A 24,605-nucleotide genomic window follows, 5' to 3' on the forward strand; every position below is an offset into this window, starting at 1 on the left:
AATTGATGATATGCAATTAAACAGAAATAGAAAGTCTTAATTTAGTAAAAATACAAAAAAAGTCAGATAATTACTAAACTCAGTAGGTGAGCTTGATATATATATATATATTAAGGTAATACAAAGACATAAAAGGTAATAATCAACATCGACACTAAACTTAAACAGTATCCAAATGAAGCCTAACAGTGTCTATATATATAACAAAATATAATTTTCCTGAATTTAATAATCTGAGTATTAGTTCTCAGGTAAACAGTGAAACAGAATGAAAAGATACAAAAACTTTGGCACAAGTAGCACATAGCACGGCTCGACACAATCCCAAAAATCAATTGTAGCATTAATAACATGCAGTTTATATGCGCAAACACCCCACATACAAAATATACTAAAAATCATTAGTTCAATTTGTTTAAAGCGCAATACACTACATTTTGACAGTATCAATTAAAAAATATATTATAATGACGATAATACGATTTGATATTTTGATCATTTCGTTTTGAATGAATTTGGCAGCTTTTACCACTTTAGAACTAGTACTATGATAAGGGCAAATGTTTATCAGAAATATGATAGCAAATTCAATTTAGTTTTGCACTCCATTGTTTACAGAAGGTCCAATAAGAATAATGTGCTAATTACTATTATGAAGATACAAATAGCATTTAATTCAAATGTTATGATAAACAAATTGAATCTATTTTGATTTCGAAAAAACATCATTTTTAAATGGAGTATATATTACCGTAAAGAAGTAAGTCAATATGTGGAGAACATATAATAGTTAAGAATCTTGCATAGGAGAAAATTTAACATCTATGAGTATTTTGCTACTTCTGGATCAATAGCATTAATTCTGACATTGTAATTCAAAACTTTGTATTGTTAACCGGATACTACAAATTCTACTGAAACAAGTAAACTAAATAATATCGACAGGGTAACAGTATAACGGCAAATGCTATCTTAGTAATTAATAACAATGTGCCTGTTAAATTTAAGATAATAAAACGCATCAAATTTGCTTATTTCATGTGCATTTCTGAATTTACCTATATCAAGAAATCTTCGAGTCGACATGTACTGAAAAACATGTAAATATATTGGTCTTATTTGGATATCTAGTGATCTGCAGGTGGTGTATATTTACGATGACCGTGACTACTATTTCGTCTGACATAAGTGTCACTTAGGACTAGTCAGGTTACCCACTCTATCAATTTTGTCATTGCATTCGTAAGGAATCTCTGTTGTCATTCTCTATTCCAGAAATCGTTTCTTTGTTCGGGGTTCGTTCTTTGACATAACCCTCGTTCATCAACTTTCTGCTTAAAATCGTATCGTGTGTCATAGATTCTGATACTGAGATAACCGCCTATGTCAAATTCGAGGAATAAGTATAAAAAAGAGGCAGAGGAAGCCGTGTCTGTTGTTTCGTTAATTTCTAGTTCGGGAGGATATATTGATGGCACCCAATCAGAAAGGTTTGGCTTGTTAATGAAAAGAACATTATCAATATATCTGAATGTGACATTAAATGATATGGCATCTTTGATCTTCTTGTTCTGTTGAATGATATATTTTCTCTATAATATTGAATTTCATAGATACAATTGAATTGTAAGGTTGGTTAAAGTGTTTATAGAGTAATTCATTGTTGTCTGAATCTTAACTCTTTGCCGTGTTTCATCGACATAGATCAGTCAACCAAAAGAATGTTTGTTTTGATCACGCATCGTTGTCAATATAATGGAATTTGATGCGACTGTCATACAAGTGAGAGGTTTAGCTAGCTATAAAACCAGGTTCAATCCACCATTTTCTTATGTATGCCTCTACCAAGTCAGGAATATGACAGTTGTTATCCATTCGTTTGATGTGTTTGAGCTTTTGATTTTGCCATTTGATTAGGGACTTTCCTTTTTGGATTTTCCTCGGAGTTCAGTATTTTTGTGATTTTTCTTTTTGATACCGTACACAATATTAAAAGCAGCACAATGCACATCCTCATGACTACGTGTGTTCTAACATTTTGTAGTCATGTTATTAATAATGAGTATATTACAAGTTTTACAGTTTTTACGATTGCAATTAAGAAATGAAACAATGTTGCAAGTAGTCATTGATATGTTATATATCTGAAAGTAACAGTGCAGTAATGCAATAATGCAAAGAGGAATTTGAAGACTGAACAAAGGTCGCTTAAATGACAAATTTAAGATGACCTAAGGAACACCTACAAATTTGTTTCATTTCGAGTTGATGGTCATTCGCAATATCCGATTGATACCTTTTTATTCTGAGTGATGTGCCATCCAGTCTTTTATTCAACCTGGTGTAAACCTACCGAGCTGCTAGAATCTCGGGGGACAAGTGCTGTCATCCAGCAGAGATTCCGACCCAGTGGTGATAAATTAATGCAACAGTAGTATATCAATGTCAAAATCTCATAAATCGAGACAAATCAAGATAACCAACAAAAATCTGAGGGAATCGCTAACTGCAAAAGGAACAAAACCAGATATGCATGATGCCCACGCCCAGTAAATTCGCACTCAGTCAAAATGTCAAAATCTGAGTAGGACACAATCAATAAAATTGCAGATTAGACGAATATTATGGTATCTGAAATAGTATTTTATGTAAAATCAGCCGTAGTAGTAATGTAAAATCACATAATGTTTTCATTTAAATGAGTCTACCCATAAACTATATTCCTGTCTTTTTTTATGTTTATATATTTCATTAAAAATTAAGACCGATTGTTTTCTGCTATTTCATGATCGATGATGGCGGAAATTAATTTTTGTTAGTGTGTAGTAAAGCTGCATTTCCACCGATCAGATAAAAGTGTTTGTGGTCGAGTACAATTCAAAAATTGATTGAAAATATACATATGTAACAGGAAATAAATGTAATCAGGGATTTCATGTAGTTCCCGAACAGGGGAGTAATAACACGTAATCCCTAGTTATTGATAAGGATTTCATGTTATCCATGGCATTTTTACCTAAAATTACAGATATCCCCTGACCCTTGTCAGGATTTTTTTTTTATTTAGTTGGAAAATGTTAGAAATAAAACGGTTTTGTTTTCATTAGTTTTGGGTATACACTTCACAGGTGACAGTTATTAAGGTAGCTATCTTACATGTACAGATATTTGCGCCAATGTACGTACAATGCTCACATATGTGATAGCGTATTTATTGATGTATAGCTTCTTTGATATCTATCTGACAAAATACAAATGTAGTATTCAAGAATTGTGTGACATGATCACATAATGTTAGCAAACATTCTTATTCAAAATAACATACAAAAATTAGTAAGTTAATATGGTACATTTTTTTACGGAAAAACCTATTCTTGAAACAAAATTTGCATAACAACTGATTTGATGAATTATAGCTTATTGTAAAACTGAAACAATAGTTCGCTTTACAATTGACGGAAATAGTATAATGGCTTTTTTAAATGTGTTCACGATAGGTGTTATAAATCAAAGCCGTTTTGGTCAAAGGATATCCCAAAGATCTTTAATCGTATCTATTCCGTTCTTTAACAAATACACTCACAGCCTGCTGTGTAAATAAAATACTGGTTCATCATTACCTTCAGTCCAGTTTCAGTAATCTTATCCATTTATTGTTATTTAGACAAGATGGCAGTTGGTATTTTTAAATGGGTAAACACAAATGTATATTTCATGATTGAACACTGTCGATAATTACATACTGTTAAACTGGGTAATAATATAGAAAGGAGAATCATAAAATATTCGTGTTGCATTTCAAGAGAATGATTTCAGCAGATTCAAATCAATGTTCAATTATCTTCCTTTATAAATTAAAGTAAAAATATATAATGATGAACATTGAATATAAAAATGCCTTAGAATTTTGCAGAGCTTTAATTCATAGATCGCTAATCATTCAGAGTGTGTCATGTTAAACTCGGAAACTAGATGTGGAAGTAATAAATCACAATTTTATCTCCTTTCAGAAAATGTTAAAAATAGTTTTAATCAGATACAAATAAAAGCTTTTTTCAATCTAAATCATTTCATATAGAAATCAAGTATCGGTATTAAGAGGTTTCCTATATATCTACTCGTATGATTAATAGTCAAACCTGAAAGTTTGTTGATAATATTTTAATGCAGATAGATCGATACAATAATTGTAAAGTCAGAAGTAATGTTAATGTTGCCTTATTCATGTAACAATACGCATGAAAAAATTCCATTATTATTATATAACATCATGTTTTGTATTAAATTACAACTGTAATTATTTGTCATATATTAATGTCCTGTAAATTCCAAGAAGATTTAAACTCTATTTTTATAACATAATACTTGTTTGCAAATGCAGGAAATAATATATCTATGAAACATTGTACTTCCGTCAATTGCATGTCAGTTATATGTATTTAAATTGAACAAAATACACACATTCTGTAAAAGGTGAAAAAATACCTTATTTTTAAGGAAGGACTTGGGAAATTCATGAATACAAAACCAAAACTAAACAAAAATTGATAAATTTCTAAAAGCAATCGAAACATTCTATTAATAAATGTCTTTTATGAAACAACAGTGTGTAATTTTAGTATGAAGGACGAAGTAAAATATATGATAATGGCGAAGGTAAGCGATTTTGTAAGACTGGCAGTAATTTTGATAATTTATTTATAGTTGTATAAATTGATGTCATTGTTTTATCTTTCAGTTTATTTTGTTTTGTTTTGTGTTTAATTGACACTTCAGACGTCACTATGATGTCATGAACTTTTGGAAATTGACAAATTTAACTTAAAATGGACTTTTTATCATATGTTTTTTTGGCAAACTTAAATATTACCCAGGGCTTTCCCAAAAGATAACCAGATCAACATCTTTGTATAATAAATCGTATAGCAACATATTCTATCTGGAAACGACTTGAATCTTATTGAAATATTAATGATAAAGTTTCAAAGTGAGTTTAATTTTGAAATTTTAGTATTTTTTAAATGTTCTAAAGAACAGATGTTTAACAAAAATGAAAGTAATAATGTCTAAAGAATATCTGTTTGTATTATAGTGCAAAACCTCAATAACCCGTCGGCCCCTTTTGTATCCTAATAAGGAACACAATGGCCAGAGGTCGTGCACTTTGTCTAAAATATAAGTGCATATACAAAAACCAATGACATGATCAAATAATCAAAGTTTATTCCCTAAATGTAACCATTGAGGATGACATTTATTCATTTCGTTATTCATCAATGTACAAAGGGGTTTATACATATATGGTCATTGTGTTCTCATTATCATAGACAAATGGGAACGGGCCAAGATTGTTTTGTTTTATACACGTTCTTATTAAATAAAGATTAGAATGGATTAAGGTCATCGTTTTCTATATTGTAATACTAGGAAAGACAACCATAAACAAACAAAAAAGACGAATGACCACTAATAATTTTATTAAATAGAACCTATTCGAAGGGTATTATTTAGTCACATATACGCTACGATGATATACAAATGGACTTACCTTATCTTAATCCGTTTCAAGAAAGGAAAATAATATAATGTCATTTTGTAATAATTGACATGTGCATGTTAAACAAAAGAGATAACCTCTGGTCACTGTATTATAAATTTGTATACAAAGGGGGTAACCTATGGTCATTTGTTTCCAAGGAAAAGGAAGGACATGTTCAAAATTTTTATAAAAAGGATGCTGGACTTCGGTTTTTATATTCTATATATGTCTCATATCAGCTCTCTCACCTCCCTTAAGAATAGGTAATGTTAGGAAGTTTTCATTTTCCTCACTTCAGCGTAGCAGTTAACATAATCATATATTTTTTTCAAATGTTTAGTACCATTCCATGGATGACGATCTCTTGAATATGTAGCGCCATGCCTTGAGTCTAAAGAACATATTCCTATAACGTAGAAATTTTCTGTGGTAGTGACCTGAAGTCATGGAATCTTACGTCGAATATTACTGGAGATTTTGAGTTTGTGCAAAATATCATTCAGATAAGGGTGAAGGTTTGGTACCATTAAAACGTTTAAACCCGCTGCAATTGTTTGCACCTGTCCTAAGTCAGGAATCTGATGTTCAGTAATTGGCGTTTATTGATGTGGTTCATAAGTGTTTCTCGTTTCTCGTTTTTTATATAGATTATACCGTTGGTTTTCCCGTTTGAATGGTTTTACACTAGTAATTTTTGGGGCCCTTTATAGCTTGCTGTTCGGCGTGAGCCAAGGCTCCGTGTTGAAGACTATACTTTGACCTATATTGGTTTTCTTTTATAAATTTTGACTTGGATGGAGAGTTGTCTCATTGGCACTCATACCACATTTCTTATATCTATATGCCTAACTGTTCACAATGACTTATCTACTTGCCTTTGGTTTGCGTCTGTCATTTTGAGGTGTTATAGTATAAAGAAGATGTAGTTGGATTGTCAATGAGTCAACTCTCCACCCTGTTATATTGTCTTTGAAAATAGTTATAATTGTCCATATTGGTGTCTGAGTAAATAACCCTCTGAAAATGGGAAACAGGAATAACATTTATCGTTTAAGATATTTGTAAAAAGAATGTGTAAATTGAAATACCCTACACCAATATGACAATATTCGTATAAATTTATATTGTATTACTGTGACTTGACTGTAAGTGTTGCTCTCCACCTATTGAAACGTATTCAAAATTCTGACCAAATTGCAATTTGTTATATAAAACCAAACTGTTCAACTGGTCAGAAATATGAACAAACTGCTGTAGAAAAACCACAGTCAAGTCGTGAAAGTGCAAGGTGATAAAATAAAGCATACTTACAATCATATAATACTTTAATTCCACTTCAATGTTATTATAAAAAATCAGTGTAACAGTTTGTATAGAAATTGTATTCTTATTGTCATGCTAAAGGTGATAGGTAGTAATTTTGAATTGCTATAAAAATATCCAAACTAAACTTTCATACAATTTTTCTTTTGAAAAGTCTTCTATATTCATAAGAATCAGACATCATTTGAATTAAAACATTTTATATTCAGTAAAATATGTGTGAAATTACAATACGTTGTTAGGAAGTTTCCATGGGAGATAATCAATTTTTCTTTCGAAAAGTCTTCTCTAGTCAAAAGAATAATGTTTAAGGTTATCTCCCATGGAAACTTATTAACAACGTATTGCACTGATTTATCCTCATATATTCTATGAAATATGCATTTTAATTGTTGTTAGCGCTGAGTGAAATGTTATTCAATATTATCTTGTAGATTAAAGATTCAAGCGAGGAAATTCAGATAATGATGCAGAAGCAAGAAGAATTGAGACGAGACATTAAAAATGATAAGTATGCCCAGCTATTCACAAATTCACAACATAATTTATAATGCAAGGCAAACAAGAGGGAAGTGAATACATAAACTGGCAAAGACTAACAATTTTAGATACGCAGTTATCCTGCGAAATTATTGAGAAACTAATGTTTCAATGCACTCAGACCCTTCATAGATATGGCTATTATTTTTAGGTCCTTTTTGGTCATATACCTCTTTAAATGTTTCGGTTCTTATACATCCTTGGCTCTCAAGTATTCGGATTGGAGCGTTCAGGATGAGGGTTAATCTAGAAAAGTACATCAGATGCATGACATTTATAGTGTGTTTTTGCTTTTTTACAGCACTGGGTCGATTACGCTGCTGGTGGACTATATGTCCCCGAGAGTATCATCAGCTCTATAGTCAGTAATTCGGTTCTAACTTGATTTTTAACAAACCCTTCTTAAATTGTCCGTTTATAAATTTTTACGTTATTAAGAACCTAAGCTTTCAACTCAATTTTTTGAGGTAAAATTGTTCAGCAGGTTGTCAGCATTCATATGAGAACCAACTGTGCACCTCTTCTGTTCGAACTTCTTTATTTTCATATGAGTCGCAGTTTCTTCAGACATTTGTAAGAAGCAAGAAGTTCAAGAAAGCTAGATCATTTAATTTCACTTCTTGATGATGTTCTTTCCGCTAAAAATCCAAACGTTCATGATTTTTTTTCAAAAAGTTAATTGAAAAGTATCAAGACCTTATAGATAATTATTCAGTGTCCCTTGATACGTTAAGGTGTGTCTACAGGGTACTGAAACATTTACATTAAACAATAAAGTGACGGTCAGTCCAAATGGTAACCATGAAAAATGGGCGACCTACGCCGAGGCAGTTCTAGATATACATAAAAACCAAAATAGCATTCATTCTGATCAATCATATACAGAATATAGCACTTATTACAATAGACAAAGAGAACAAAGTGACCCCGAGTTATTTTATAAAACCCGTTTTCTTGAAAGATCAAGATGTGCATGGCTCAGGAAACCTCTTCTAGCCCAATGGCTTACAAATGTCGAAAGATTGAAGTCAATTAGAGCTAAAGTCCCGTCACAGTGCATAAATTGAATACAGAGAATATTTAAGTTGTTATCATCAGCTCAGAAGTCAGTACATCGGTTCTGACCTGATTTTTTACAAATCTGTCATAAATTGTCCGTTTATAAACTTATAAATTATTAAGTAACTAAGGTTTCAACTCCCTCAGGTAAAGTTCACCTATATAGATTTTGGGTGTTATTATTATGTCATTTTTGGTCATATAGCTCTCCAACTGTTTCGGTTCTTATACATTCTTGGCCTCAAATAGTCGGCATTGAGCGTTCATGATGAAGGTAAATCCAGGAAAGCGCTTCGGACGCATGAAATTTATAGTGTGTTGTTTTTATTTTTTCAACTACTGAAACTCATTTGCTTACTAGATAGTTGTGTTGTGTTTTTTTATTTGTTTGTTTGTCTTTCCGGCATTTAACTTTTTGGAATTAGTTTTGACTGTTTTTATTCGACTTTATTGATGACACTGCGTGTAAAAGGGCAGTTTATGGACGATCGCTTAATCATTTAAGTCTATTAAACTGCACGTGTTCCAATAAAAATACTTTATTAGGCAAATTTACTATCTCAAAACAGATAAACAAATAATAAGATTAATTTTCTTACAGATATTGCTTTCATGCTTCCAACGTTAAATACATTATTTCTCCTTTGCAGCTGCAAAAAAGATCGAGAGGAGATGGAAAAGCAATTTGAAAGTATGTAATTATTTAAAGGCATTATATTCAGTACATTTGTTTATTTATTTCTCTGAAGTTGTGCTGCTGTTTATCATAAAGCTCCCATTCTATTAAAGGATAATTTAAAATTTAAGGTGTTTACCTATGAAATATTTCTCATCTTACAAAATGGTATCCTTTATCTAATTATGTACTAGTAAAATACAATGTGTAATACTCAATAATATCCGGAAACTTAACCAGTAAAATTACATTGACTGTATACAGCGAAGTAAGATATATATATATAAATATGAATATTCAGCACAATGTGTATGGGCACATTAATGTGACTAATCCACAGAATTACTGCCAAAAAATGTATGATATTAAAAGGAATGGTATAATGAGGACAGGAACCTGTCTTGAGTCCCATTGTCCCTCCCTTCCGTTATCATAAATATTTGGATTTTTTTCATAAATATCATTTATTTGTAGCATATCTTTACCAATATGCAATATTTTCATTAATGATATATATATATACACTGATATATGAATAAAAGGATGCAGGATAAACATCAATGAGACAACTACTCAACGACAAAAATAATCAAAAGACAGCTAGAGTGCAACATTCAGTCTTCAACAACGGACAGGTGTACCTACAATATTTCAAGCTGTAAGTTGTCCAGAGTCTTTAAAATATGTTGATAACAAATGCAGATTTAGGGTGCACGAGGCCCGGGTCTCCCTCTTATTGAACTTCATATATGGTTAATGACTTTTAACAACTACCGATCTAAAATTTGGCTTGCTAGGCGCCCCTTTTTTAAAAATGCCGGATCCGCACCTGGATTAGTGAATAGCTTGAACTTAAACCAATGTAGTGACGTCAGCTTATTCATTTACCGTGGATTCTTTTTCTAGAATCAACGCTTCCTAAATCTGCCGCTGAAATTGACTCACCAAATTATATTCAATTGTTTCCTTTGTGTGCCTAATTTCATTAAGTTTGAATTGGCTAATTTACTGATTTCTGTTCACTAATGGAATTAATTTAAAAACTTACCTTTAATTTTGTAATTTTTATATGCCTTCACTGGGAATCGAATCCTTCCTTGAAATCTGTTATGTGTGACTGACATTAACACATTGACGAAACCTCTCTGCTACCAATGGGTTACACTATAGATGTCTATATTATATATTTAAATGAACATCTGATATACATCGGTTCATCGGACACACAGGGCTTGTACCTTTATATAGACACAATAGGCAGTCGTATAGTATGAGTTGGTAGCCGCGAGGTTAGCATGGTTAAAATCAATGAGTTAAAGATAGGGATTTATCGGTTTAGGTTCGAATCCCTGTATTCTCTCTGTTTCTCCAATTCTTAAGTTATCCTGTTTTTTTCTAATTTTGCTTGTTATAGTGGATATTTTTGTAATAATAGCGAGTTTTACCGGTTAGTTTTTTTTTTATTGTTATTGGCTATTTCACATGTTTGAAACAAAAATGATTACATTCTATTGGTCAATTTTTGTTTTATAAATATAGTATGATTTCATCTGTTTTACTACATAATTTTACAAAGGTTTGTTCGCAAATTCCTATGCGAGAAAATCGTGATGTGCCTAGAGTGCTAGAAAAATTTTGATAACATACTTATTATATATACTTTATATCCGCTTTTTGGTCGGGTTGTTGTCTCTTTGACACCTTCCCCGTTTCTATTTTCAATTTTATAAGAAATAATTTCGAATATGTCTTATTTTGTATAAACAGATAATATTCATATGCCTGGTAATGTAAAGATCTTTAAAGGTAGAAGTGTTATATTTGTATTTTGTTAACCAATTAATTGTGATCTGAGATTTATCAATGCATCGTTGGACACGATATACAATACCTTCTAATTAAGAAAAGGCTTTAATTTTGAAAAGAAATTAACACAATAGTTTAAGTTATAGATACAATGGATAAGCGTAGATTCATGAAAAACAAACCATTCGCCCTCCGGGCTCATGGTTTCTTTTTCAAGAATCCACGCTTATCCATTGTATCTATATAACAGAAACAATCAAATACCTGCCATCAACACCGAATTCACCAAATAATGAAAAACATTACGATTTGACATACGAAAACTACTAGGGAGGTTCCTGACTTAGCCTTACCCCTTTGTTGTAATCTCGATCAATAGAATAATTCGATCAAATGTTTGGTTTTAGTAGCGTTCCTGTACATGTCGAATTGACAGATTGATCCAACATGGTATGGTATCAGTCTAGTCTACTTAATAAGTTGGTTTCATTAAAAAATTTGAATGTTGGAAATGTTTGATGATGAGGAGAAAGATTTCTTTCTGAGTTTGCAATGAAATTTTTAAAATATAAACAGAGAGAAAACAAACTTTATTTTTAGAAAAGATTATGTATCCAAAATTCCTAATTACATGACAGAGGTGATCGAACAAATGGGAATTCCAGAGCACGTTGGTGATTTCAAAACTCATTACCGTATGCGTAGAGATACATTTTACATAGTATCAGAAAATATTCCAGACACATTAATACGTAATGGAAAGTGTCCTCACAAGTTGAAGGTAGAACAAATGAACAAAACAATCGAGCGAAATCATTCTCTTGCCAAAGTCAGAATCAAACTGACAGGTTTTTAATTCACCAAAAACTGGCATAATTAACAATTCATACTTTTATTTTAACAAAAATTGGAAAATATTGAGTATGTCACCTTTCAGTAAAAGTTGCATGTTGAAACCTCATTTCGAGCCGCATTGTGTCAACCAGAAACACCTACGATTAATACACCTGGGTAGCGTTAGGACGTCTCTTCGTTTGGATGCAGGAAAGTTCGATATTACTTTGAACTACAGTAACTACGGTTGGTCATCGAACTAGGCCATTAAGATGTTTGCTATAACTATGCACTCTACTTTATCTATAAATTTATCGGCACAAATAAATAATAAATACAGATATTTATGATAATGAAGATGATGAACTTTGGGCTAGGGAGCTCAGGACAGGGATCTTTCCACAATCGTAAGTAACTGAGGCGTTTTTTGTAATGCTAAAATATGGAAATCATGAAGTGTAACGCTAATAATATTGCTGCATTTTTTATTAAACATATTTGATTTTACATTCCAACTGCAAGAGATCAGAGATATGCACATGCCGAAACAAATTGTTGGGCACCTGCGTCATGTTTAAGGCAAAAACCTTAGAATTGTATATGTAAATACAAACGAGGATAGTCTGTATATGTCAATGAGACACCTGAATTGGAATAGTATTTTGAGATCTCAGCTCTTCCCTTTTCAATCTCGAACAGTAGATTAGCAACTTGTTCATAAGCGACTAAACAATTAAACCAGTACAGGATACACACTTTATTTTAAATAACGGTATAAAAGATAACACTAACATAAAAAATTAATAACAAATTAATCCGTATAACAAAATGCTTACATGGTCGCAGTACTTAACATGCTGACAAGAAATCATAGTATGTCTAGAAGCCTAGTACTATCTAGTTACAGATGTTGAAGTTTCACGGGCATTTTTATCAATTAAATAACTCCACAAAAAACCACACAGTCTTGTAAACATGAAACTGTAATAATTTTAAAGTTGATTGACAAATATATTTCTATATATATAGATGTTGAAAAAGGTGTAGATTCATTGGCGACACACTGTGACCTTAATTCTACCAGACTAAATGAAATTAAAGAATTGGTATTTACTTTGTCTGAAGGTGTGAACAATATTACTGAAACAGTTAGACATATCAAAGAAAGCTATATTGAACGGATTATTGCTAATGGCAAGAAATCGGAAGCTGTAAAAGATAGACTTGAAAATGTTTCAGTTTCTTCAACAGTTAGTAGAAACACAGGTTGTTTGCCAAATGATGGATGCATTTCATCACCCGAAATAGTTAAATCCTGTTTTTCAAATGAATTAGAAAAATACAATCAATTTGAAACAAACACCATTGACGAAAGCAATGAATATATCCGTCATATAGATGGTGGTCCGTGTGACGACAATAATTTAGACGTTGATACTCCATCAGAAAAGAACACCGTTCTATATAGCAATATATCGGTATCCGATATAACAGATACAAACTGTCAAAATGACAAACTTTATGTAAATGGTGGAAAAGTAGACGAACAAAATGAAGCTGGCGAAATTCAAACTTTGTCAAAATCAAATGGTAAAATGTGTAGAAACGATTTGGGTTTTAAAAGTTTGTCAACAGAAAGGCTCTATGACAACCGTGTAAGTTTCCTTAGTAAAGGCGTTGAAGGTACAAAATATTCTCCAGTATCTGACGTCAAGAAAACTGTACCAAAGAAACCTAATATACAACAACAACATTCAGATTTCCCAGATACAAGGTCACAATTTCAGTCACACATAAGGTAAATATAAAAATATCAAAGATTTATGGCCCTTTGTTTTTTATTTGTGTTAGACACATTGAAATCAATTTTGAAAGATGTCAAAATCTAGCGGAATGTTTATATTAGAATTTCAACATGTAATTTGTTTTAAGAATTCCATTAATTTTCCAATTATTTAAAAAATAAAAAAAAGGTAATTCACCTCTACGCCCAGGAGTTAAAGTCAGTAAAGTAAGCCAGATTACTCCACATCTGTATTAGTTAATTTTCATTTTGAAGGTTATGATATTCAATACCAAATTGAATAAACCTGTCCTTTAAAAATATCATACAAATACACTTAAGATAAATTCTGGTTTTGTTTTGAATTCTTATACAACGTTCTTCAAATGCTTTGAGTACACACTCATGGTAAATATGAATATATTGTATGTCAGCTGATCGGCAACGTCATGATTTGTTTGGGCTGTTCCCATCGTACTCCTTCGTCGTATGATTTTCATGAATGAGTTACCGGAGGTCAATCGGTGTCGATGAAATTATTGAACGATGACGTAAGAATAAAATCGTTCTACGGGAAAATGCACGAATGCGAAATTGAAAGTCATCAAATACGGAATTATAAACAAACAATGATAAAGATTTGTTCAAAGCCAATTTTCTTAAATTAAATTAGGATAATAACTTAACTTCGACCAAACCTTCTAAGTATGTTATTGTTAATCGTTTAAGCATGTCACTAATTCAGGTTGACTTTGTTTTTTATGTCAATATCAATAGTGTGTTAAATTATTGGAACAGGAAATATTTGCCTTCACCTAGAGCGCCTCGATTCAAAACAATTGCCGAAGCTGTCCTATTTAAATATAAATAGTTCATGGTGGTTGAATTTATACTGATTTTACCACGGGTTTGCCTTTCATGCCGATATTTTACCCATCGCTATCGCTCGTGGTAAATATTAAACATACAGATCCAACCTGCGGTAAAATCAGTTGAATTCAAGCCACAAAGAATTATTTCTCAAATACATGTATCCTTAGCAGAAAATGTTGTGATTAGTGCTCAATTATTGTCTCAATCTATCAAAATTGCAGCCTTTGGTAATGACAGAAACGTTAATTATAAGTTCATTAAAAATTTTATATGAAATAACGTTGTCAGATTCTCAAGTTTGATTAACGGGGTCTTTAAGAGCTTCCATTACAGTATGATTATTCGAACAATGTTAAAGACCGTATGGTGACCTGTTGTTGTATAGATATTTCTCGTCGTTTAGATTTTTTTAGAAAAGTTGTCTCATAAATAACGTAAATAAAGGCAATAGTAGTATACCGCTGTTCAATAGTCATAAATCGATTTAACTGAAACAAATCCGGGTCAAAAACCAAAACTGAGGGAAACACATCAACTAAAAGAGGAAACAAAACGGAACAACAGAAACACTGAACTGCTACAAAAACAAACGCAAACATACATAGAAACGGACTATGTGATAACAACTGCCACTTTTAAAGGCCAGCATTGGACACAAATAATTGAACTTTGTTATATCATATCTTAAATTCAACGTGTACAATCTGAAATATGCAAATTTAAATGAATAAGGCATTATACTGTTAACGTTTAATTTTAGATAATGTTGATATTTTCAAAAGTATGATATTTATCCATTTTTCAGGATCTCAGAAACCTTTAACATTGAACGCGTAATTCGACAAGGATGTCCTTTAAGCGCTTTATTGTTTGTTTTATCAGTTGAATTACTTGCTTGCAGAATAAGAGACTCTTATGATATAAAAGGAATACAAATCAAAATCGATAAAAAAACTCATAGTCTAAAAATCTCGCAACTTGCAGATGACACAACTTTTTTTTTAAATTCTAAAGATGAAATTAAGCATAACTTAATATAATTGAAACCTTTAGATCATTCTCTGGACTTAAACTCAATAGAAACAAAACAGAAGGTATATGGCTAGGTAAACTTAAACACTGCAAGGACAAATTTGAAAACATTAATTGGAAATATAACGTAAAAAGCCTCGGTATTTATTTTGGCTCTGACAAGAAAGAATGTCAAACCTTAATATAGAAAAACAGTTGGAAAAATCAGAAAAAATAATAAAGGATTGGAAAAAATGGAAATTAAGCATGATTGGTAAAATCACTATCATCAAAACACTTGTTATACCTAATAACACATATATTGCATCATTAATAAATCTGTGCAAAGAAACTATATCTAAGTTTAAGAAAATGATATATAATTTTTTATGGGAGGGTGGTAGTGAGAAAGTTAAACGCTCTTTTTATTAAAGATTATTTAGAAGTGGGATTAAAAATGACGGATACTGATTCTTACATTGAAGCAATGAAAATAAATTGGGTTAAAAGACTTACAGATGAAACTCGGGCAAACTAGAAAATTATTCCAACCTACTATTTCAGTGAGTTTGGGGGTAAAAACCTACTATTTAAAATGAAACTGGGTTCTCATAAATCATTAGAAAACATAAAACATCTGCCCACATTTTACCTAGAAATCTTAAAATGTTGGATTAAAAATGGTGGCGGGAAGACAAAAAAATCTGAAAACTATAGAGATATAAGGAGACAAGTTATATGGGGAAATCAATATTTAGAGTCAAGGCAAAAGTCTATATTTTAAACATTGGGTAGAAGAAGATTTTTATTAACGACATAATTGACGATAAAGGAGAAAATTCTCAAAAAATCTTAGATAAACTAGAAAAGAAACAAAATTTGTACTTTACGTAAAGCTATACTCAAATCTTGGAAAGAAAAATAAAAGAGTTAAACATCAAAAAATACTAAAATTCATATTCAACAAGATATAAAGATGAATATCCATGGATTGTATTACAATCTGTACAAAATTTCATTCAAAGAAATATATAATATTATAATCAGATCTAATAAAGAGATTCCAGTAGGATTTTATGTATGGAAAAATCATTTCACTTTTGAAAATATTATTTATTCTATATCTATTATTGCATAACATTACAGCAATTAATCATAATTTGTACCGTTGGAAAATATCTGATAATCCAAACTGTGTGATTTGTTCCAAAAGTGATAACTATAATCATTTTTTCTTTGAATGTAAATGGGTAAAAAATTATTGGTCAATAATTTATGACATATTTATGTATTTTAATATTGATCAACATGTCTTCTTTCTAAAAAATCTTGTACTTGGATATAAAATTGAAGATATTGAATATAACCCACTTAATCATGTTATAACAATGATTTGTTTTGTGATTTATAAATGTTTTCATCTATCAGAAAAGAGAACTAAATTTGTGAATATGTTGTCAGTTCTAAAAGTTAAATAGAAACACAAATGTTTTATCATCCAGATAGTCTATTTTTGAGAACATTTCAGAGGAAAATATCAGAACTTTGATTATATTCATTGTTCTATGAGAATTATACCTTAAATAAATACTCAAGTATTTAAACAACAAAGAATCAATCAATCAATAAATCAATATATCAATCAAGAGGGGTCAATAGCTCCTTCCTTGATCTCTTTTATATACCTCATTTTTTACTTACCTGAAATATTCGATTATACTAAGTTTAAAAATTTACACATTAAATAATTGACTTGATGACTATAATAAACTTCATACCATTTTATGAAATTATTTGTCTAGCCATGTGGCCAACCATGCTTGTTTGGTAAATTCTACTTTCGGTTTAAACTAGATTTTTTATATCAAAACAAATGACAGACAACAATCCGGGGTTTTTTCTCTCTCATATGATTGTTTAAACATGTATATAGGATCACTGAATAATGTATATGTATTGTGTGCTCGTATGAATACTTTGTAAACATTGGCGAAATAGTAACAAGGAGAAAGATTCCAATCAAAATGTCATTTATTAAAAACGACGATCAAAATTATTTACAACAACAGGGGAGATAATCTTACAAAGGGTAACATTTAAATGCCCCTGATTTAACTCCCTGATAAAAAGCCAGCCTACAAAAAAGGTGGTGTACAAAAAAGGCCAAAGCGAAATACAGGTTTTACTTAAAGCTGAATGAGCCCACGCCATCCAAGGTGTGTCTTGAGTTATGAAATATTAAAGATTCAGTCAATATAATTGACACATATAACTCTAAAAGTACTTCAGATATACTATGAAAGTACTACACATAACACTATAAAAGTAACTATTTGTTAATGAGCAGGCAAATCCTCGCCTCAACAGTCTGTATAACAGAATCACTATCAGACATATTTAATATCTGTAATTAGGCTTAATAAGACATGAATGTATGTTCACATGAGGACAATGAACATTAAAAGTAACACTTTTGAGCCGCCAGCCATTCATTGAATTTCAAAACCATAAACTAGAAAATGTTAGCAAAACAAAAAACATCAGTAGTATCAGATTAGAAATACAATTTAACATATCAATATATGAACATGATAAAATATTGATAACTCACAGGTCTTTTAATACCTTATTTCTTGTTTTGGCAAAATGTAATGGATGTATAAAAATTTACAACATATATACAAAGTCATGTAGAATTTTGAGCAGGCAAATTCTGACCTCAAAGTCAATACCAGTTTCTAACAATGTTCACACCTTTAATGATTTAATCAATTAATGACTAATTATGAAAAACAATCAGAACGGTGACCAGGCACATCCTGACATCACCTTATAATTATGAGTTAGTGTTTTCCTACTGAACATCAATATATTACATGCGAATAGATTCAATTCTTATATATCTCTGCAGTGATTTGAATTCCAACGACCCAGCTTTTGAATTAATTGCTCAGAATAGCCTAGGCTGGCAGCATTAGTTGCTGCACCTATACGAAAGCTATGTCCCTTGTATTGAGTAGGATTCAGACCTATAAAAGTAATTAACTTTTTCATCTGTTCAGTCACCAAGTGTGCAGATACATATTATTCATTGGTATGTTGAAATAAAGGTCCCCTATTATGCTTAAACGTGTTCACAAAAGCATATAGTGTATTAACAGGACAAATTCTAGGGGAGCTTGGCAATGCTGACAAGAAAATTGTTACTGGTTTATTAGTCTTGATTTTTTTTTTAAATCTAAGTGTTAATTCAACACCTTTTAATATGCTCTTTTCCCAAGTAAACAAAATACCTTGACGTTGAAGTACTCTCCCTGTAGACTGTTTTGTTCTTACGACAAGCTCTCCTAGCCTAAAAAACCCATTAAATGCTATCAAGAAGATAGTTTTAATAGGAGCTGATGAACATGGAGTCTAACTACTGACGGCAAGTTTATGATCATCTTGTCAAGGATTGCTTTTGTGATTGGTAGTCTTGCGTCTGCAGATGGGGTTAGATTTTCACAACCTTTCAAAGCTTTGCGAATAATGAATAAAGCTGTAGGGTCCTGAATATTTAACATTTTATGTACATAACTTGATGCAGATATATGTGATGCTATTGTAGCAGGTTTTAAACCTTTACTGAACAAATGGCCAATAAAGTTAGCAACATGAGCTAGCTGCAGTGGCAGAGAGTTCTTTTGGTGACCAAGAAATTCAATTAACTTTTGCCATGTTTTTTTATATGAAGCTTTTGTAGAGGGAGTCAAGGCTGAGCATAATAAATGTTTGGCTTCATCAGTAAAATCTCCAACAAATGTTAGGGAACCAGTATTGGACTTTGTTCTAACCATGGTGCTGCTATTAGTGCTTTCTGAAATTGTAAACGGGAAAGGCTATCAGCTATAACATTAGTTTTACCAGGAATGTGTTTAGCTTTAAATAGAATGTTGTATTTTAAGGCAATAGCAACCAAACGACGCACAAGTTTCATTAAGATTTTGTCCTTGCATGTTTGTTTGTTGATGATCTGGACAACTGCCATGTTGTCAGACAAAAACAGCACTTTAGTGTTTTGAATGTTTTCACCCCATATTTCAAGTGCAAGCACGATAGGAAACATTTCTTTTGTTGGTATTTGATGGTTTTCCAGATGACCTGGCCAAGTCATTGCAGACCACTTACATCCCATAACACCTGCAAAACCTAAAGAACCAGCCGCATCAGTATACAATGATAAATTATCAGAAGAAAGCCATTTATCAGCATAGAAAACTGATTTCCCATTAAAATGATCAATAAATGATTTCCAAATACCAATATCAGCTTTGGACTCCTTAGTGAGTCTAATGTAATGACAAGGATGAGAGACTCCTAAGGTAAGGTCTATAAACCTTCTCAAGAATGCACGACCTGGACAAACCACCGTACAAGCAAAATTAAGGAGACCAATTAAGGATTGTAACTGCCTTAGGGTCACTTTCTTTCTTCTTGAAAATTCATGCAATTTTGTTTCAATTTTTTCAATTTTTTCTTGTGGTAGCCTACATTCCATAATATTAGAATCTACCTCTATACCATAAATGGTTATTACAGTTATAGGCAAGACCGTTTTTTCCTTTTTAATGGGAATTCCCAGTCGATTACATAACAGAATGAAAGTTTGTAAATCATGGTTACATTTTTGTGACTGAGAGAGACCAACAAATAAAAAATCATCCAAAATATGTGACATGCCACCTGCCTTGTATTTTGACTGCATTATCCACTGTAATGCTACACTTAAAGTCTCAAAAGTTTTTGGAGCACTACTTGCACCCGGAAGACATTCATCATAATAGAAAAACCCATTCTAGCTAAAACCTAAAAGATTGTAGTCAGATTTCTGTATTGGAATAATGCGAAATGCATTTTCAACATCGGTCTTAGCCATTCTACAGGATTGACCATATGATTTGACCAACTGAACAACATTATCAATAGTATCATATGAAACAGCAGAATATTCCATAGGAATACCTAAGTTAATTGAATCATCTTTTGGAAATGACAATTCATGAATTAACCGAAATTTCCCATCTGACTTTGGAACCACCCTTAGTGGTGAACAAACAAGCAATGGAAATACAGGTTCTTTAAAAGGCCCAGCAATGCGACCACTTAGACTTTCTTTTGCCAATTTAAGATACACTGCATCTGAATTTTCTGAAGCTGATTTATGGTTTTTGCTTGTTTTGTTTCTTGATGTACCTTGAAAATTAAGTGAAAACCCAAATTTGAAACCTTGAACAAACATATTACTTAAATCGATATCATCATCCTGCAATTCCTCCTCCAGCAACTTAGCGTTTACTGGCGTTGGTATTTTGTTTTTGATTTGACATTTGTTTGTTCTGTTGTGCATTTTGCTGTGGTTTGTATTCAGTGCATTAAAATCTTGCGTGTGAACCTTTACAGTAGTGGCAGACATGCTTGTATGAGCAAAGTGTGTTGCAAGTTTGTCCTCTGTTAAACAAGATTCATGTTTTGACATTGCTTGGATGCATGTATTTACTGTAGTATTGTGTATTGCCTTGGTTTGAAAAATTTTGTTTTGTCTTGTTGGTTGGGCACGAAAAGTCTTGTTTTGGGTATTACTAGTATTGGCTGATTTAGTGTATAATTCATCAACTAGTTCTCCTCAAGGTAACTTAATAGTTTCTCTTAACCTTCTAAATTTCTCGTCATATATCCTCCAAGGCTCATCTCCATATAAGTCATACATTTCTCTTATATTATGGCCATATTTAAGTAAATGCCTTGCTTCCTCTGGGCATTTCTCAATGTAAATATCTGAAAATACAAGAAATGCAGAAGTCCACTGCTCAATGGACAGTGGAGGTTTGTTTGACCTTGACGTATTATATAGGGAACATTTCCTGTTACTTACAAATAGACTAAATGGGTCTTCTACATAAGAAGATGTTAGACTATTCATATCAATGAATTCATCAGACCATATTTTCTCTTTAATTTTTTGAGAAATAGTGGCTCCCAATGGGATGCCATCAGAAACTTGAATTCCAAGTGAATTTTCACTTGACATATTATTGTTGACTGGCGGCTCACCTGAAAAAAGTGTTTAAACCACAGTTTGAATGTTAAATTCTTTGGAAGTACTGCATGACGGGCTATGATCTGCTGAATCTTCAGGTGCCACTGTGCATGGAGGATTCTCCTGTATCTGTGATGCTCTAGATCTCACCTCAGATGCTGCTAATGATGGAATTGGTGTAGGAACGGTGTTTACAGCAGGATCTATATTCTGTGACAGTGGAGATGTTGGTATTATACGTGTATGATCTGTACCAGCATCTGCATGTATATCAGCCTGAATTATTGTACTGTTATTAGATGTCGGAATATTTATATTCCCGGACTGTAGCCGTATAATTTCAGCTGCCAATTTAGTATGGTCGCTTTGGCCGGACTTTCCTCGTTTGGGAGGCATCTCCTGGCAGTTTGTGGAATTGAATTAGGACTTCAGATACTGAAACAGAATAAGTTTGTTAATACATTTGTTTGTGTTAAATATACACAAACAAAAATGAATGCCAATGGCCTATAAACAACTGTTTAAGTGTGGTTTGGTGCACACAATGTGTACATGCATGATATTTATAGGTACAATGTACCAATGTTGCTTACTTTGTAAACTGAAAATGCCACTGTCTGTGCAGTTTTAGTTTGACCTACAATGTGGTAGAATAGCAGAGTGTACACAATGTGCAATTGAGAGGTACAATGTACCACATAATATAAGCTCCAAATTGCGTAAGCACCTCAATCATGTCAATACAATTTACAATAAGTAAATTATATATGTATATGTACAATGTACATAGAACATGGAATTAAGCCAATGTAATGTTAAGGCAGTTATTTATACCGATAAGTACAATGTACTTTAACCTCTATTATCTATAACAAATTAATTTACCTAAATGTACAATATAATACAGTGTCACTGGTTGGATGTATGCAGTACAGCAGAACGAACACTTTTAAAGTATTTGCGCATTCCAAAATGGTTAAGATTCACTCCATCAAAACATAAAAAATCTAAATTGTCCCAAAATCCACGGTGGTGTCAAAAAGAAATTGCATTTTCATCATGCTCTTTGATTTTGGCTTGTAAAAGTGTGTTGATTTGAATAATTTTATCATTATATCCTACATATGTTACAGATTCACTCCTGTATAACAACTGTCCAATAACGACATAGTTTACATTTAAACCATAGTGTAAGTACATAGCAAATGCAAAAATGTCTTGAGCAATTTAGTATGCATTAGTTCTCCTATTAGCTGCATCATTTCCACCTATTTGTAGAAAAAATATGTGAGGGTGATAACTAAAAGTACATAGTTGTTTTTGCTGAGCTAGTCTGGCTACTGTTAGTCCACCCTGTGCACGACAATTAATTAGAAAATTACTCTTCAACAAACGCAGATTATCAAATTTGTCACAACTATCCATAAAGCGATTTAGTCTTCTTATAAAGCTGTGACCCAATAAAGTTACGTGTAAATTTTCCCCATTTAAAGACTTCTCCATAACTGTTGACTGATGTTTATTGTTGAGTTGTTTACATTAAAAAGTCGGTCACAATGTCACGTGATTTTCCACACAAACATAATATCACGTGATTCCTTCGTACCAGTATTGCAAAATTTTTTAATACTATAACCATACGAAAGTAAAGTTTCTAAAGTTCATAGCGAATTTGAATAAATCCTCATCTCAAGTTAGCAAATATAATATATATATATCAGTTATCTTCTTATATTTAGCAAAATCGTAATAAATATTGTCAGCATCAAGTGACTGATTCATCGACCACGAAGTATGTGCGTGGGTAAATATAGGTCAACAAGTTTGATGACTTCTAAGTGTATAAACTACTCATTATTTGTAACGAATTCTCGCTGAAAAAATAATAATCCTTAGTACAAATGTATTTACTGTTTGTTGTGAATCAATTGTCACCAGAGTGTATATATATAAATCAAAAATTGTCCAGAGAAAATTTGCGATCTTTCTTGTCGCAGATAAATATTTACCTCAGAATATATCTGTTATCTGATTGGTTGGTTAAAATACAGATTAAATAATTATGCCATTTACACTCAGTTAAAATTGACTGTTTAATTCAAATAGAAGTTGTCCACATAGACATAAATGAATTTATAATATAAATTAGATTGTATATGGATGGGATATGTATACACATCATAACAAAATGTGTTGTTGGTCCTTGCATGTGGCAGGTGTTATCTGATCAAATATTACCATAAAATGACCACAAATGGGTCAAAATTCAGATTTTAATTATTGAAATGCCAAATTATGACGTCATTATAACAACATTTTTGATCTAATGAGCCTGAGTTTGTTGATTTTGTATTGATCAGATCATTTTCCATCAAATGTCATGAGGACATTACTGAAATTTAATTTCATGGAATCTACTCCAAAATGTTTGTTTTCGTGTAATCAGTTGCATCAGTTCAAACATAAACCATAAAATGCCTTCTGAAATATTGCTGTTCAGGATACTTTTTAGGATTTTGAAATGTTGTTACCATTTATTTAAAAAAAATTATGAGTTTCCCGAAAAGTAAATCTCTAATTTTTATTAAAACATTATCTCTGTTGCCCAATGAGACAGGGGAAAATGGTATATCAAGCTTGATTCTGATTGTAAGTTTTCTTTTTCCTTTTTTTTCTCATTTGAAACAACACGGCCAGATCTTTAAAACGATTGGAAAAATTATATAAGAATTTCCTATCTCGTGTTTTTAAGGTGTCATACATGTGGCTCATAGTCCACCATAGGTTCTGATAAAATGTCAGAAAATCCTATTTATCTTCTCTAAAGCTAATTTTTCTATCAAAAGCAAATTGGCTGAAAGTTTTGTTTCGAAAGTTTCTAAAACATTTTGTTTCAGTCACATCAATAACAGCCAACAGAAGCGTCTCTTATTCTACCACGTAAAACAATAAAAAAAAATTAAAAGGCTTTGAGGTTTTTTGTCAGAGAGTAGCAAAATCAGTGACATTGATCACAGAAGGGGCACCAACAGGTGTTGGTTGTTTTCGCGTTTATTTCATCTGTTGTTTTCAATATTCAATATCG

The 24,605-nt window shown here is 31.8% G+C and overlaps 1 protein-coding gene and 1 long non-coding RNA gene across 2 annotated transcripts in view; one reads left to right on the forward strand and one right to left on the reverse strand.

The window, feature by feature from the left end:
* Positions 1–4,480: 4,480 nt before the first annotated feature.
* Positions 4,481–24,605, forward strand: part of LOC127734541 (uncharacterized) — a 58,019-nt gene continuing 37,894 nt past the window's right edge. The window contains exons 1-4 of the mRNA XM_052244468.1: positions 4,481–4,656; positions 7,297–7,373; positions 9,112–9,152; positions 12,807–13,575. Coding sequence (XP_052100428.1) covers positions 4,621–4,656; positions 7,297–7,373; positions 9,112–9,152; positions 12,807–13,575 — 923 coding nt within the window. The 5' untranslated portion in view covers positions 4,481–4,620. The remainder of the gene's footprint in view (positions 4,657–7,296; positions 7,374–9,111; positions 9,153–12,806; positions 13,576–24,605) is intronic.
* Positions 21,872–23,666, reverse strand: LOC127734557 (uncharacterized). Its single transcript, XR_007997660.1, has 2 exons — positions 22,406–23,666; positions 21,872–21,955 (listed from the first exon to the last, which is right to left on the reverse strand). It is a non-coding gene; the product is annotated as an uncharacterized LOC127734557 (long non-coding RNA).

This window comes from Mytilus californianus, unplaced genomic scaffold (assembly GCF_021869535.1).
Source record: "Mytilus californianus isolate M0D057914Y unplaced genomic scaffold, xbMytCali1.0.p SCAF_3, whole genome shotgun sequence".
Classification (NCBI taxonomy): Eukaryota; Metazoa; Mollusca; class Bivalvia; order Mytilida; family Mytilidae; genus Mytilus; species Mytilus californianus.